Source organism: Pan troglodytes, chromosome 2 (genome assembly GCF_028858775.2).
Source record: "Pan troglodytes isolate AG18354 chromosome 2, NHGRI_mPanTro3-v2.0_pri, whole genome shotgun sequence".
NCBI classification, from domain to species: Eukaryota; Metazoa; Chordata; class Mammalia; order Primates; family Hominidae; genus Pan; species Pan troglodytes.
In genome coordinates this window covers 53,783,006-53,799,431 of record NC_086015.1, presented here as the reverse complement: position 1 = coordinate 53,799,431, position 16,426 = coordinate 53,783,006, and the positions used below count along the sequence as shown (strand labels likewise).

The window sequence follows — 16,426 nt, the reverse complement described above, 5'->3', positions numbered from 1 at the left end:
GTGCAGTGGCGTGATCTTGACTCACTGCAACCTTTGCCTCCCGGGTTCCAGCAATTCTCCTGCCTCAGCCTCCCGAGTAGCTGGGATTACAGGTGCCCGCCACCATGCGCAGCTAATTTATTTTTATTTATTTTTAGTAGAGGCGGGGTTTCACCATGTTGGCCAGGCTGGTTTCGAACTCCTGACCCCAAGTGATCCTCCCGCCTCAGCCTCCCAAAGTGTTAGGATTACAGGCGTGAGCCACCACACCCAACCTGTTGAGAGTTTTTAATTATGAATGGGTACTGAATTTTGTCAGGTTTTTTTCCTGTATTTATTGAGATGATTATATCTTATGGCTTTTCTCCTTATTTCTGTTAATATGATGAGTAGTAATACTGATTGATTCTTTAGATGTTTAATCAACCTTGCATTTCCCACTTTGTCATGAGGGATTCTTTCTATATATCATTGGAATTGTTTTGCTAAAAATTTTTGAAGATTTTTGTATCTGTATTCATGAAGGACATTGTTCTATAATCTTTTTTCTTATTTATTTTGTTAAGGTTCTTTTTTAGGTTTTGTTATTAGAAATAATTGACCTTGGCCGGGCACAGTGGCTCATACCTGTAATCCCAGCACTTTGGGAGCCCAAGGCGGGTGGATCACGAGGTCAGGAGATCGAGACCATCCTGGCTAACACGGCGAAACCCCGTCTCTACTAAAAATACAAAAAAAATTAGCCGGGTGTGTGGCGGGCGCCTGTAGTCCCAGCTGCTGGGGAGGCTTAGGCAGGAGAATGGCGTGAACCCGGGAGGCGGAGCTTGCAGTGAGCCGAGATTGCGCCACTACACTCCAGCCTGGGTGACAGAGCGAGACTCCATCTCAAAAAAAAAAAAAAAAAGAAATAATTGACCTTGGCCAGGCATGGTGGCTCACGCCTATAATCCCAGCACTTTGAGAGGCCGAGGCAGGTGGATCACTTGAGGCAGGTGGATCACTTGAGGTCAGGAGTTTGAGACCAGCCTGGCCAACGTGGTGAAACCCCGTCTCTACTAAAAATACACAAATTAGCTGGGCGTGGTTGCGCGCTCCTATAATCCCAGCTACTTAGGAGGCTGAGGCAGGAGAATCACTTGAACCTGGGAGACAGAGGTTGCCATGAGCTGAGATTGCGCCATGCACTCCAGCCTAGGTCACAGAGTAAGATTACGTCTGAAAAAAAAAAGCAATAATTGACCTCATAAAACAAGTTGGGAACTACTCTCTTTCTCTCTCTTTCTGTTTTCTGAAAAAAAATTATGTAAGATTGATATTTCTTTCTTAAAAGTTTGATAGAATTCACTAGTGAAACCTAGTCTGGAGTTTTCTTCGTGGAAAGATTTTTGATCGCAGACTCAGTTTTCTTAATAGATATAGGAGTATTCAGATTATTATTATTATTATTATTATTATTTTATTATTTTGAGACAGAGTCTCGCTCTGTTGCCCAGGTTTGAGTGCAGTGGCACGATCTTGGCTCACTGTAACCTCTGCCTCCCGGGTTCAAGTGATTCTTCTGCCTCAACCTCCCAAGTAGGGCAAGTAGCTATGATTACAGGCGCCCGCCACCTTGCCAGCTAATTTTTGTATTTTTAGTAGAGACGGGGTTTCACCATGTTGGCCAGGTTGGTCTCAGTCTCCTGACCTCATGGTCTGCCTGCCTCAGCCTCCCAATGTGCTGGGATTGCAGGTGTGAGCCACCACACCCGGCCTGTTCTTTCTTAAAGATGCTTGTGGCTCTTGCCTGTAATCCCAGCACTTTGAGAGGCTGAGGTGGGTGAATCACTTGAGTACAGGAGTTTGAGACCAGTCTGGGCCACATGATGAAATCCTGTCTTTACAAAAAATACAAAAATTAGCTGGGCATGGTGGTGCATACCTGTAGTTTTAGTTACTCTCAGGGCTGAGCTGGGAGGATCGTTTGAGCCCAGGAAGCAGAGGTTACAGTGAGCCAAGATCGTGCCAGGCCACTTCAGCGTGGGCAACAGTGAGACCCCATCTCACCAGAAAAAATAAATGAAAGAGAGAGAGACAGGGTTTCACTCTGTCACCCAGGCTGGAGTGCAATGGTGCAATCATGGCTTACTGTAACCTCAAACTCCTGGTCTTAACTAATCTCGGTGCCTCAGCCTCCAAACTGGAACTGCATGTACCACCATGCCTGCCTAATTTTCATTTTTTCTGTAGAGACAGAGTCTTTCTCTGTTGACCAGGGTGCTCTTGAACTCCTGGCCTCAAGTCATCCTCCTGCCTTGGTCTCCTGAAATGTTGGGTTTACAGGTGCAAGCCACTACACCTGGCCTTTTTTCTAAGTTGTTAATGAGAACCTTAGGTTATTAATTTTTTTTTTTTTTTTTTTTTTTGAGACGGAGTCTCGCGCTGTTGCCCAGGCTGGAGTGCAGTGGCACGATCTTGGCTCACTGCAAGCTCCGCCTCCCGGGTTCACGCCATTCTCCTGCCTCAGCCTCTCAAGTAGCTGGGACTACAGGCGCCTGCCATTGCGCCCGGCTAATTTTTTGTATTTTTAGTAGAGATGGGGTTTCACTGTGTTAGTCAGGATGGTCTTGATCTCCTGACCTCGTGATCCGCCCGCCTCGGCCTCCCAAAGTGCTGGGATTACAGGAGTGAGCCACCACACCCGGCCAGGTCATTAACTTTATAGGTTTTTTCTTTTGGAGATGGAGTTTCACTCTGTCGCCAGGCTGGAGTGCAGTGGCACGATCTCCGCTCACTGCACCCTCCACCTCCCGGGTTCAAGTGATTCTCCTGCCTCGGCCTCCCGAGTAGCTGGGACTACAGGCGCCCACCACCATGCCCAGCTAATTTTTTGTATTTTTAGTAGAGACAGGGTTTCACCATGTTGGCCAGGATGGTCTCAATCTCTTGACCTCGTGATCCATTCACCTCGGCCTCCCAAAGTGCTGGGATTACAGGTGTGAGCCACCACGTCCGGCCAGTTTTACAGGTTTTTTGCAATACTTTTAGACTTTAAAACGTTAGCATTGCTTTAGCTGAATCAGTATAGCATATATTTGAAAAGTGTTTTTTCATATATTACCTCACTCTGAGAAGTAGATAAGTAATCTCAAATCTGTTGACAGGGAAAATAGGTGAATTGGCATATTGAAGGGTACATAATTTGTTAATTGTGGCATTGATTTTTTCACATGGTTTCTGACTCCCAGAATCCTGAGAGCTCTGCATGTTCAGGCTGTTTAATTCCTGATGTCACATGAGAGTCAGGAAAGGAAGTTGAGGGAGTGGAGAAATTTGGAGAAATTTGGAAACTGCTCTTAAGGAATGATGTATCTTTGGAACCACCTCTCCGCTTTTTGCTTTTCACTTTTTTTTTTGAGACGAAGTCTCACTCTGTTGCCCAGGCTGGAGTGCAGTGGCACTATCTCGGCTCACTGCAACCTCTGCCTCCCGGGTTCAAGTGATTCTTCTGCCTCAGCCTCACGAGTAGCTGGGATTACAGGTGCCTGCCACCATGCCCGACTAATTTTTGTATTTTTAGTAAAGACGGGGTTTCACCGTGTTGGCCAGACTGTTCTTGAACTCCTGACCTCAAGTGATCTGCCCACCTCGGCCTCCCAAAGTGTTGGAATTACAGGCTTGAGCCACTGCGTCCAGCCTCCACCTGTCTGCTTTTCTAAGTTGGGAAGTTGTTGATGGGTTTGCGTAGGTGAAGGTTAGTCCCCATCTCTCTGAAACTATGGGTTGTCTATGAGGTGGACAGAAGTGCTTTTCTAATATTTAAAGTACTTAACAGTAATAATTAGGCTGGGCATGGTGGTTCAGGCCTATAATTGCAGCACTTTGGGAGGCCAAGGCAGGAGGATCACTTGAAGCTGGGAGATGGAGACCAGCGTGGGCAATAAAGTGAGACCTCATCTCTACAAAAAAAAGGAAGGGAAAATAGCTGGTGGCCTGTAGTCCCAGCCACTCAGGAAGCTGAGGTGGGAAGGATCGCCTGAGCCCAAGAATTCAAGTTGTAGTAACCCGTGATCATGCCACTGCATTCCATCCTGGGTGACAGAGTGAGACCCTGTCTCGAAAGAAAGAAAAAACAATAATTCTGGTATTTCACTAGAGGGTTGGAAGACAGCTGGAATCTAATCTGCTTGAAGCAGTCAAACCTGATAGCATTTTGTGAGGCATTATGCTGGTTGTTCACCTCTTGTTATAGGTTTTCTTCACGTATTTACTTCACATAGTCTACTAATTTCCATGTTGCTGATCTGCTTCTGGGTAACCTTTAATAAAGTCATTTTTTGTTGTTGTTGTTGTTGTAGCTTTTCTCATCTAAAATTCTTTCATGAAGTCATAATTTCTGTAGAAATCTGGGTATGCCTTCTTTCTTGGTTCAGCCACAGCAAATTTACAGAGAACTACGGCTCCCAGGGATACAACGAATGCTCCAACAATATGAAACTGCAGACGTGCTGTGGTAGTTACTGTCCTTGATAGGTATGTCAGCCTCATTACCAGTGTTCTTCCTGGCTGATGGAGAAGTGGATGGCCAGCAGCTATTTCATAGTTGTATAATTCCTTACTCTGGAGAGTTTTCTTGTTTAAAGCTAGTAACCTTTTTTTTTTTTTTTTTTTTTTGAGATGGAGTCTTGTTCTGTCACCCCAGGCTGGAGTGTAGTGGTGTGATCTCAGCTCACTGCAACCTCTGCCTCCCAGGCTCAAGCGATTCTCCTGCTTCAGCCTGTCGAGTAGCTGGGACTGACTACAGGCGCCCGCCACCATGCCTGGCTAATTTTTTTGTACTTTTAGTAGAGATGGGGTTTCACTGTATTAGCCAGGATGGTCTTGATCTCCTGACCTCGTGCTCCACCTGCCTCGGCCTCCCAAAGTGCTGGGATTGCAGGCGTAAGCCACTGCATCTGGCCACTAGTAACCATTTTTGATAGGGGGTCCTAAATAAAGCCCCCAGATAATCTAAAAAGGTCAATGCTGTGACCAGAGCTTTGGCTTCACCTTTCCTAGATGTACGAAATTTTATTGCCATGTTTTCCCTTTTTTAATAATAGGACACATGTGAATATTGCTAATATAAGGTAGTAGATTTGTACCTAAGATGAACTCCATGTATAAAACCAGTGTTATAGATAATTGAAATTAGCATGAGTGACAAGAGCTTTTATTTGTGTTCTGAAATGGAGAGAGAACAGTTTTTTTTATTTTTTATTTTTATTTTTGAGACAGGGACTCACTTTGTTACCCAGGCTGGAGTGTAGTGGCGCAATCTTGGCTTACTGCAACCTCCGCCTTCCAGGCTCAAGCAATCCTCCTGTCTCAGCCCCTCAAGTAGCTGGGACTATAGGCATGAGCCAGCAAGCCTGGCTAATTTTTTTTTTGTAGCGACAGTATTTTGCCATGTTGCCCAGGCTAGTCTCAAACTCCTGAGCTCAGGCAATCCACACATCTCAGCCTCCCAAAGTGCTAAGATTACAGGTGTGAGCCACCCTGCCTAGCAGAGATAGTAGAGGTTTTTCAAAAGATAACATGGTGAGGAGTAATTCCCCAGTAGGGAGGTGTGTACACCATTCTCCCAGTAACCTTAGAGCTTGTTTACCTCTGCCTTAGTCCTGTCAACTTGTCCCCACTGTGCTTAACGTTTTCAGTTAAGCTACAGTAGGATAGTGGTGAAGAAAAGGAGTCAGAGTTTACCATTCATGCCAGAAACCTAATCTGTGAGACCAGGCTTTTGCATCTATCTTTCAGTTGTATGGAAGCTTCTCTCTTCAGCGGGATTGGTGATAGGAAATAAGTCCAGGAAGCTCATCATTTCACATGTGAGCAGTTTAGACAGTTTAATTTTAAGTGCTCTGTGGTTTTGTGTTCCTTTTAGAACCATTTCTCCCATCCTTCTACATGTGTGCTTTCTAGATTTGACCATATTTTCATTCAGTTGTAAATGTGCTAGGTGAGACTTAGCTGATTCAGGGATGGCTCGCATGTACTATTTTGTCACAGCACAGGTAATCCAGTGGCTTCCTATTAAAGCATAATCATGAGCAGAGAATGTTTCAGCACCTTTGTTTCTCCTTTCTTTCTTTTTTCTTTTTTTTTTTTTTTGAGATGGAGTTTTGCCCTTGTTGCCCAGGCGCTGGAGTGCAATGGCGTGATCTCGGCTCACCTAAACCTCTGCCTTCTGGGTTCAAGTGATTCTCCTGCCTCAGCCTCCCAAGTAGCGGGATTATAGGCACCCACCACCATGCCTGGCTAATTTTTTGTATTAGTAGAGACAGGGTTTCTCCATGTTGGTCAGACTGGTCTCGAACTCCTGACCTCAGGTGATCCACCCGCCTTGGCCTCCCAAAGTGCTAGGATTACAGGTGTGAGCCACTGCGCCCGGCCCTTCTCCTTTCTTTTTGTGCATTTCATTTTGATTTCCCCTGTATCACTTTGAACGTCAGTTCTGAAAATTCTTCACATATCTCCTTTCCCCCACTTCTTAGTACATTTGACACAGCTGATTTCAAAAGGGTCTTTACTAAAAAATGTATTTAGGGAAGCACATATTTCTAATCTTTAGGAATCCAGTAAAAACAGGAAAGAGGTTCAGTGGACTCTAGATTCTCTCCTTGACCTAAATTAATTCTGTTCTTGCTGTTCGTTGATGGGCTGGCACATCTCAGGTCCCCTGCTAAGTTTCCTTTTTTCCTTGTTCCCTGTTTGTTCTTAGCCAGGTGGCCTCAGGATGCCATGGTTTCCTAGCTCCTGTGATAGGACCCAGGAATCTAAACAATCTTTCATCTCTTCTTTAGAGACAAATGGCAACACAGATTCCCTCTCTTTCTTCTCCCAGATTACTCTAGACATCTATTCACATTTCTGGTTTCTGAGGGATGTGCCAGTCCCTAGTAGCTTGGAAGGGCAGGTTCCAAGTGGGGTTGACAGCCCTGCTTACATGAAGAACACTCCCTATGTTTCCCTTCTCCTCACAGTACAGGAGGATTGTTCTCTCTCACCCTCATAACTATGCCTAATCTATATCAGTGTCTACAGTCTCATATACAAAGGGAAGAATGGGCTTGAATTTAAGAAATCATTGGATTCCCTTGGTTGTAAGATTTAGAGGACAAACGTGTTTTCATGTTGGTTTTCTGCTATAGTGTTTTTGTCCGTGATTTTTGAAGGTGTTTTGGTATCTTTTCCTGTCAAAGTCCATGTCAATGCTTTTTTATTTCTGAAATTAATTAGAAATTAGTTTTCATAAAATCCAGAGCTGTATAGCCCAAGTTTTATGTGTTGTTCTTTTCTGTTACAGTGACTTATCAGTTTATTTTCTCTTCAGCTCTTTTCAGTTCAATTAATTTTATTATTTTTCCTTTGGATTGTATCATACAGTAAAAAACAAATTAAAGACACATTTGCCAAAACCAAAAATACTGTTGCCAGAATTTTACTTAGCATTCCTGACTTAGCAAGTTTAACTTTAATTACACAAATTTTATGAATTTTAAAAAGGGTATGATACTTTGTCATGGTACCTATAGTGCTTAAGTGGATATATTTAATTTTAGAAGAGGTAATAGAAATACTGGATTTATAAACTAATTTTTAATGAAATGTTGAGGAAATCTGCAAATATACCTGTGAAATGTGAAGGCACTAAAGATGCTTCACTTTATTCTATAAAAACATTGCAAATGTGGCTGGGCATGGTGGCTCATGCTTGTAATCCCAGCACTTTGGGAGGCCGAGACAAGTGGATCTCTTGAGCTCGGGAGTTCGAGACCAGCCTGGGCAACATGGTGAAACCCTGTCTCTACAAAAAAAAAAAAAAAAAAAAAAAAAGCCAGGCTTGGTGGCACACACCTGTGTTTTCAACTACTTGGAAGGCTGATGATATGGGAGGATCACTTGAGCCCAGGAGGTCGAGGCTGTAGTGATGTAGTGAACTGTGTTGTGCCACTGCAATCTAGTCTGGACAACAGTGTGAGACCCTGTCTCAAAAAAAAAAAAAAAAAAAAAAGATTGCATATCAAACCCAAGTGGTTAATCTGAGGTTGTAAAAATAATGTTGGCCAAATAATTTGGAATTCTAACTGAACTTCTTAGAGTATATACCTGCTGATCTGCATTTTTAGTGTGTGTCTGTGCCTGCCCAACTAAAGAATCTGGTGACCAGGTATTGTCTTGCAATTGCTGTAGAGACAGTGCCTTCCTAGCTCTTAAAGTAGTCCTGACCTTGTTCGCCACTATATCTGATTGCAGTCTCTTTTTCCCTTCCAAGGTTTTTTATTCATTGTCACTTTCCAGGCTTGCTGTGTTGTTGCATTAAAATAAACACACACAAAAAAAACTCATATGATTTCTCCTAAATTTGGTTCAACAAGTTCTTTAGTCTGGTTCTTCTCCTGACTATCATTATTATTGTCATTGAGACAGCATCTTGCTATGTTGCCCAGACTGGTCTTGAACTCCTGGCCTCAAGCAGTCCTTCCACCTTGGCCTTCCAAAGTGTTAGGATTACAGGTGTGAGCCACCATACATGGCCTGATTCATCTTTTTTTTTTCCCCCTGAGACAGGATCTGAATCTGTCACCCAGGCTGGAGTGCTGTGGCATGATTTCAGCTGATTGCAACCTCCACCTCCTGGGCTCAAGCCATCCTCCCACCTCAGTCTCCTGAGTAGCTGGGACTATAGGTGTACACCACCACGCCTGGCTAATTTTTGTATTTTTTTTTATTTTGGTAAAAGTGAAGTTTTGCCATGTTGCCTATGCTGGTCTTAAACTCCTGGGCTCAAGTGATCCTCCAGCCTTGGCCACCCAAAGTGTTAGGATTACAGGCATGACTACCACAGCTGGCCTGATTAATCTTTTATAGTTGAGATTATTTATGTGTTTGCCTGATTTTTTCCCCCTTTTTAATCTCTTTTGTATCATTGATAAAAACAGTCTAATTCTCCTCCTCATAGGCTGTCTTTTTCCTTCTGTATTTTGCTTTGATTTTGTCCTTGTTATTGTGGCTATTCTCATTTGGGTGCATTTAAACCTATTTTTCCTTCATATATCAAATCTTAAAAGAGTTAAAACACAATTTTATGTTCTTTTTATTTGCTGACTTGGAATTCTGTCATGTGGCCAACATATTTTGTTTTTCATAAAGCCACATGACCCGTTTGTTCTGGTTTTTGCTAGGTCTAGGTTAGAAATGTAAACTTTTTTGGTTTATAACCCTAATATTTTAAAACAAAAAGAACTTGTCCCTTCATAAACACTTTTTCATATGTTATATATTTACCCTACTATATACATCTGTTATGTATATCATAAACATACATATATTTATTCAGCCAGATTTATTGTGTAGTTACTATATGCCAGGTACTACTCAGGGCACTTAGGATACTCATATAACTGACATCATCATCATAAATAATAAACAGTAGACATCATCAGTAAGTAAAGTATGTAATATGCCAGAAGGGGATAAATGCCTTAATGAAGAAAAGAAAAAGAAGAGCCAATTAAAGGGGGTGGAGGGTGCAGGTGGTGTTGTATTTTAAACTAGGGAGGGTAGGATAGACCTTTCATTGAGAAAGAGACATTTTGATCAAAGACTTTTGAAGGAGGTGAGGGAGTTGGCCATGTGGTTATCTGGGGGAAGAATGTTTAGGCAGAGGGAATGACTAGTGCAAAGAACCTAGGGAATATATATATGCCTGATGTGTTTGAGGAACATCATGAAGGCCAGTATGGCTGGAGTGGGATAATAAGCAGTGGGGAGACAAGGGTAGGAAGTGAAGGCAGAGAGAAAATGGGGGTGGGAAGGAATGCAGAGCTTGTGGACTTTTTATTTTTTGACAGTCTCATGGCAAAAAGTGAAATGGCGGCCAGGCATGGTGGCTCATGCCTGTAATCCCAGCACTTTGGGAGGCTGAGGCAGGCAGGTCATCTTGAGGTCAGAAGTTTCAGACCAGCCTGGCCAACATGACAAAACCCCGTCTCTACTAAAAATACAAAAATAAAATTAGCTGGGCATGGTGGGGTGCGCTTGTAGTCCCCACCTACTTGGGAGGCTGAGGCATGGGAATTGCTTGAACCCAGGAGGTGGAGGTTGCAGTAAGCCAAGATTGCACCACTGCACTCCAGCCTGGGTGACGGAGTGAGACTGTCTCAAAAAAAAAAAAAAAAAAAAAAGGCTAGGCGCGGTGGCTCACACCTGTAATCCCCAGCACTTTGGGAGGGCTAGGCGGGCAGATCACCTGAGGTCAGGAGTTAAAGACCAGTCTGGCCAACATGAGAAACCCCGTCTCTACGGTAGGAGAATCGCTTGAACCTGGGAAGTGGAGATTGAGGTGAGCCGAGATTGCACCATTGCCACTCCAGCCTGAGCAACAAGAGGGAAACTCACACACACACACACATGCAAAAGTGAAATGGTTCCTTGGGTTTTTTTTTTTTTTTGAGATGGAGTCTTGCTCTGTTGCCCAGGCTGGAGTGCAGTGGCGCGATCTCAGCTCACTGCAAGCTCTGCCTCCCAGGTTCCACGCCATTCTCCTGCCTCAGCCTCCCGAGTAGCTGGGACTACAGGCGCCCGCCACCACACCCGTCTAATTTTTTTGTATTTTTAGTAGAGACGGGGTTTCACTGTGTTAGCCAGGATGGTCTCAATCTCCTGACCTTGTGATCCACCCGCTTTGGCTTCCCAAAGTGCTGGGATTACAGGCGTGAGGCACTGCGCCCGGCCAACCCGGTCTTTAAAAAAAAAAATTTTTTTTAAGTTAGCCAGGCATGGTGAATATACTTGTAGTCCCAGCTATTTTGGAGGCTGAGGTGAAAGGATCCCTTGATCCCAGGAGTTAGAGGCTGCAGTGAGCCATGACCATATCATTGTACTCCAGCCTGGACGACAGACCCCAACTCTAAAAAGGAAAACAACAACAAAAAATTACATTTCATTAACATGAGAAACTTCTTTTTACTTGAATGGAGACATAATTCCTTTTGGAATTCAATGGTATGTTCAAGGAGTTTGTTATTATAACCAGAAAGTCAACCTAACTATTGTAACTTATATTTTTGCAGTAAAAATTTCTTTCCATTTGTTGCAATTCACCAGTGAGAAAAAAATCAGAATCTCAGCAAGTTCTTTTCATACATAGCGTTCTTTGCATTTTACGCAATAATTATCTTAAAATGTGTAACTAAAGTATTACAAAGCAAACAAAGGTCAGAGTCTCTATTGTAGCTGAGAGGTGCATAAACTCATAGCAGAGCAATGGAACCCCATAACCTCTTGGGGAGCAGATACTTTGCAGTTGGCTACCTGAATAAGATTGGGGCTCTATTAGCAATGAAGTAGCAGAGAAAGACGTTATGCAGGCAACCAACATCATCATCATCTACGGCCTTCTCAGACAGTAGTTTTCACAGTAGCCTCTGTGGACACCAGACTTCAGGAGTAACCTCTGGTTGATAAAAAAAAAAAGTCAGGGTTGGGCATGGTGGCTCATGCCTGTAATCCCAGCACTGTGGGAGGCTGAGGTGGGTGGATCATGAGGTCAAGAGATTGAGACCATCCTGGCCAACATGGTGAAACCCCGTCTCCACTAAAAATACAAAAATTAGCTGGGTGTGGTGGCGTGCACCTGTAATCCCAGTTACTCAGGAGGCTGAGGCTGAGGCACGAGAATCGCTTGAACCCTGGAGGCAGAGGTTGCAGTGAGCCGAGATCGCGCTACTGCACTCCAGCCTAGCGACAGAGTGAGACCTCCATCTCAACAAAAAAAAAAAAAAAAAGGAGTCAGAGCCGTTGCTATTTCCAGGGCTGGGCACTAGGCGAGGCAAGCCCAAGCCCTTTACCTGCATATGCAAATCCTGCAGGGTTAGGAGTGTGAGGAGACTTGGAGAAGTTAAGCGACTTATGAGGCTCCATCCACACCTTGTAAAGCAAGGCTTCACAGAGCTTGAGAGGGTTCTGGGGTACTTCCACTGTTTCAGATTTCAGGGTTATTAAGAAAGTACCATCAAAACAGAGTTACAGATATGTGGTATATTTACTCTTAGGAGACTATTTCAAACACAAAAACAATGCCATGACTTCATGTTGACATCATATGGAAACAAATACCAAATGTCTAGATAGACTGAAGAGTGGACTCTGCCCTCAGTCCTGTGGAAGCTGCAGAAGTTGCCACAGATCTCTCAGAGTCAGGGGAAGGGCTATTTCAATTTTTTTTTTTTTCTTTTTTGAGGAGTCCCGCTCTGTCACCCAGGCTGGAGTGCAGTGGTGCAATCTCAGCTCACTGAAACCTCCGCCTTCTGGGTTCAAGTGATTCTTGTGCCTCAGCTTCCCAAGTAGCTGAGATTACAGGCATGTGCCACCATGCCCAGCTACCTTTTTTTTTTGTATTTTTAGAAGAGACAGGGTTTCGCCATGTTGGCCAGGCTGGTCTTGAACTCCTGACCTCAGGTGATCCGTCCGCCTCGGCCTCCCAAAGTGCTGGGATTATAGGCATGAACCACTGCACCTGGCCTATTTCCTTGACTCTCCTCCTGCACCATTCTTCTGGGGCACCTGGCACTGTGACCCCTCTCTTTTCCCAGCCACCCAATGACTCAGGCTAGAAAATTTAGCACTCTCCTTGTGTCCATAGAAGCATTCCCAGGGAGAAGCACAGCCAGAGATAGGCCTCCTTCAGCCTGACCGGGGCCAGGGCAGAAGCCAATCTACAGTACTGAACAGGATCCACAGCTGCAGTGACCACCTCCAGAGACCCTGACCTGCCCTCCACAATCCAGCAACTCTATTTTTAAGTATTTACTACATGGTGGAAACTGCCTTGGACTTTTGCTGTGGAAATAAGAGACAGTGGTTTGGTGGTGATGACAGTGAGTTAATAGATGACAGCACAGTGGTATATTGATATGGTAGAGCTGGCATAGGGTACCTTAGGAGTCATAGATGTGTGCACTATACTCAGGTTTGGAGAGAATGGAGTCTAGGAATACTACCTGGGGCAGAGTTGCCTTGACCTGAAGGCAGTATTGCCTTGTCCCAGGTAGTATTCCTAGACTTCATTCAGGATAACTAGGCAAAAAAAAAAAAAAAAAAAAAAAGAAGTGTATGTGCATTAAAATAGTGCAATCTGGGGACTGGGAGTACAGAATAATTGATTTTGGTGATAGCAGTGAAATAAAACATAGCTAGCTGCCTGGGCAGCTTTGGGTTAAGATTTTGCAGTTTTGCAGTAGTTTTTTCTTTCTTTTTGTCTTTTTTGAGACAGGGTCTTGCTCTGTCACCCAGGCTGGAGTGCAGTAGTGCCATCACAGCTCAGCAGTGGTATTTTGTACCCCATTTTGTCCATAATTTCAAGGTCCAAGAAAAACAACAACAACAAAAAACCCGATGGTTTGTCTCTTACATATGGGACCATATTCCTGCTCTACTAATAGTTTTTCTTTTTTGGTCTTAATCTTTCTGATGTAGTCTTGCTGACTACATTCCTAATTTAAAAATACACTCAGTGTTAAGAAATTTGCCAACTACTTTAAATATTTTGAGAGAAAATTGACATTATAAAGAGGGAGTTTGAGTACAAGGAGCTTTTCCTTGTCCCACTGGTTGGTATAGAGTCAGACAGAAAGGGAATGGTCATAAATTGACAACCATAGATTTAAAGTAGAAGAAATCTGAAGCCTGAATTCCTCTGGGAAAAGCAAAACCTTAATGATCCTATAGCAGGGGTCCCAGGGTACTGGTCCATGACCTGTTAGGAACTGGGCCTCACAGCAGGAGGTGAGTGGTAGGCGAGCAAGCAAGCAAAGCTTCATCTGTATTTACAGCTGCTCCCCTTGCTTGCATTACTGCCGGAGCTCTGCCTCCTGTCAGACCAGCGGTGGCATTAGATTCTCATAGGAGCATGAACCCTATTGTGAACTGCACATGTGAGGGATCTAGGTTGAGTGCTCCTTATGAGAAACTAATGCCTAATGATCTGTCACTGTCTTCCATCACCCCAAGATGGGACCGTCTAGTTGCAGGAAAACAATCTTAGAGCTCCCAAGGATTCTACATTATGGTGAGTTGTATAATTATTTTGTATATTACAATGTAATAATAGAAATACAATGTACAATAAATGTACAGCCTCAATCATGCTGAAACCATCGCCCCCACACCCGTTCTGTGGAAAAGTTGTCTTCCATGAAACTGGTTCCTGCTGCCAAAAAATTTGGGGACCACTGTCCTACAGCTCAGCAATGAATGGCCTGCCTGGTCCTTGGCACCTTCAGTGGAGAATTTGGGAATCTCATGGGACCTAATTCCTCAGACAGAAACCCTTCCTCTGAGTGAAGGAGAGACCCTTACCAGTACTGGATATCCTAAGGAGTCTGAACAGAACAAATTCCCATTGCCTTCTGTTTTTTTCTGATCTCATCTTTGGGTGTGAAGTAAACCGGGGTAGGTGCTTTCCTGATGGTTGTAATGTGCTGTAGCTCTAAAATAAAATCCTTTAGATAACTCAGAAGGGAGGTGGGAACTAGGAAAGGCAGAAAATGTGGGCTTCTGTGCACAAGATAGATGGAAGAGGCCAAGGTTGCATCATTCAGCAAAAATTTAACCAACTGCCTTTCATGTGCCACGTAGTATTGTACGTGCTAGGGATACACATAGTAGGGAACAAAACAGAGTCCCTGCTCTCACTCATGGAGCTCCAGGGAATTTGTGACTCACCCAGTGTTTTGATTCCTTCTTCCTCTCTTCTTTTCTGTAGGACAGAATAATAAGCTGAATAGAATCTGACCATTGGCTTTCACCTGGCCAGGACCTTCTATGTAGCTCTCCTTTTGTGGCCCATGTGCTGCATCCTCTGCCCTCAGTGTGCAACTGGCCCCCAACGCAATGTGTGTTTGTCAAACCATGGAAGTGGGGCAGTATGGCAAGAATGCAAGTCGGGCTGGAGACCGGGGAGTCCTCTTGGAGCCCTTCATCCACCAAGTAGGCGGACACAGCAGCATGATGCGTTACGACGATCACACTGTGTGCAAGCCCCTCATCTCCCGGGAACAGCGCTTCTACGAGTCCCTCCCTCCCGAAATGAAGGAGTTCACCCCTGAATACAAAGGTCAGTCACTGGCCAGTTTAATGAAAGCAGCAGCCTTGGGCTTATAGACCCCTTGCCACAGTTTTTTCTTGGTTTGTTTGCCATGATATATCATTGTAGGTCTTTTTTCTCAAAGCACGAAGTCACTTTGTTAGGTAAAATTAGAGGCTGAAAGCATCAGCAAGGTCTTTAGATCTTGAAAATTGAATTTATTAATAGGTAAAGCTGAGAAAAAGTCATAGCATTAAGTTCCATTGGTGGAAAAGAGCATGCTGTTGTCAGTGAATTTTCCCGTTTGCTGTGACACTAGTCTGGGAGAGAAGAGGGAACATTTCTCTCGTCCCGGAGGAGGAATGGATACTTCCCAAGTTAAAGCGGTTAGATAGCTGGCAGTGGGGCTGTGTGTAGCCTGTGTCTATATGTGCTGGGGCAAAGAATTGTTGGTAAGAAATGCAGGGACTTTCTGGGGCCTGGAAGTCCTGATATTTGAAGGAAAAATAATTTATTTTAAAATATAAGTCAACTTTATAGAAAAGAACCTCATGAATATTAATTATACCAGAATTAACTAACTTTATTTTAAAGTCTGATCTTTGTCAGTGTTTATAAATTTTTATGATTGCTCATTGTGTCTAAGTTTTTTTTTTACGTTCTGCTTTATAACTTTAAGTTGTATGATTTCAGTCAGGTTAACACTGTCCTTTACTTAGGAGAGTTTCAATTTAGAAAAACCAGTGCTATAGAATTGACTTTTTGTTTCCTTAACTTTTTTTTAAAAATTTTGGTAAAATGTACATAACATAACATTCACCATTTTAAAGTGTATAATTTAGTGGCATTAACACATTCACAATGTTGTATAGCCACTGTCCATTTCCTGAATTTTTCATCATCTGAAACAAACTCGGTACCTATTAAATAATAACTCCCCATTCTTCCATCATCTGATCCCCTGGTAACCTCTTGTTTACTTTCTGTCTCTACAGATTTGCCTATTGTAGATATTTCATAAAAGTGAAATCATTACAATTTTTGACCTTTTGTGTCTGGCTTGGTTCATTTAGCTTAATGTTTACAAGGTTCGTTCATGTCATAGTGTGTATTAAAACTCCATTCTTGGCCGGGCACAGTGGCTCACATCTGTAATCCTAGCACTTTTTTTTTTTTTTTTTTTGAGAGTTTCTCTCTGTTGCCAGGCTAGAGTGCAGTGGCGCGATCTCGGCTTACTGCAACCTCCAACTCCCGGGTTCAAGCGAAGCGATTCTCCTGCCTCAGCCTCCCAAGTAGCTGGGATTACAGACATGTGCCACCACGCCCAGCTATTTTTTGTAT

At 43.6% G+C, this 16,426-nt stretch overlaps 1 protein-coding gene across 2 annotated transcripts in view; it reads left to right on the top strand.

The window, feature by feature from the left end:
* Positions 1-16,426, top strand: part of IP6K1 (inositol hexakisphosphate kinase 1) — a 62,220-nt gene that overhangs the window by 22,741 nt on the left and 23,053 nt on the right. For both annotated transcript variants that reach the window (XM_001166017.8, XM_016941112.4), the window contains exon 2: positions 14,765-15,115. In XM_001166017.8, the coding sequence (XP_001166017.2) occupies positions 14,893-15,115 (223 nt within the window). In that variant the 5' untranslated portion in view covers positions 14,765-14,892. The remainder of the gene's footprint in view (positions 1-14,764; positions 15,116-16,426) is intronic.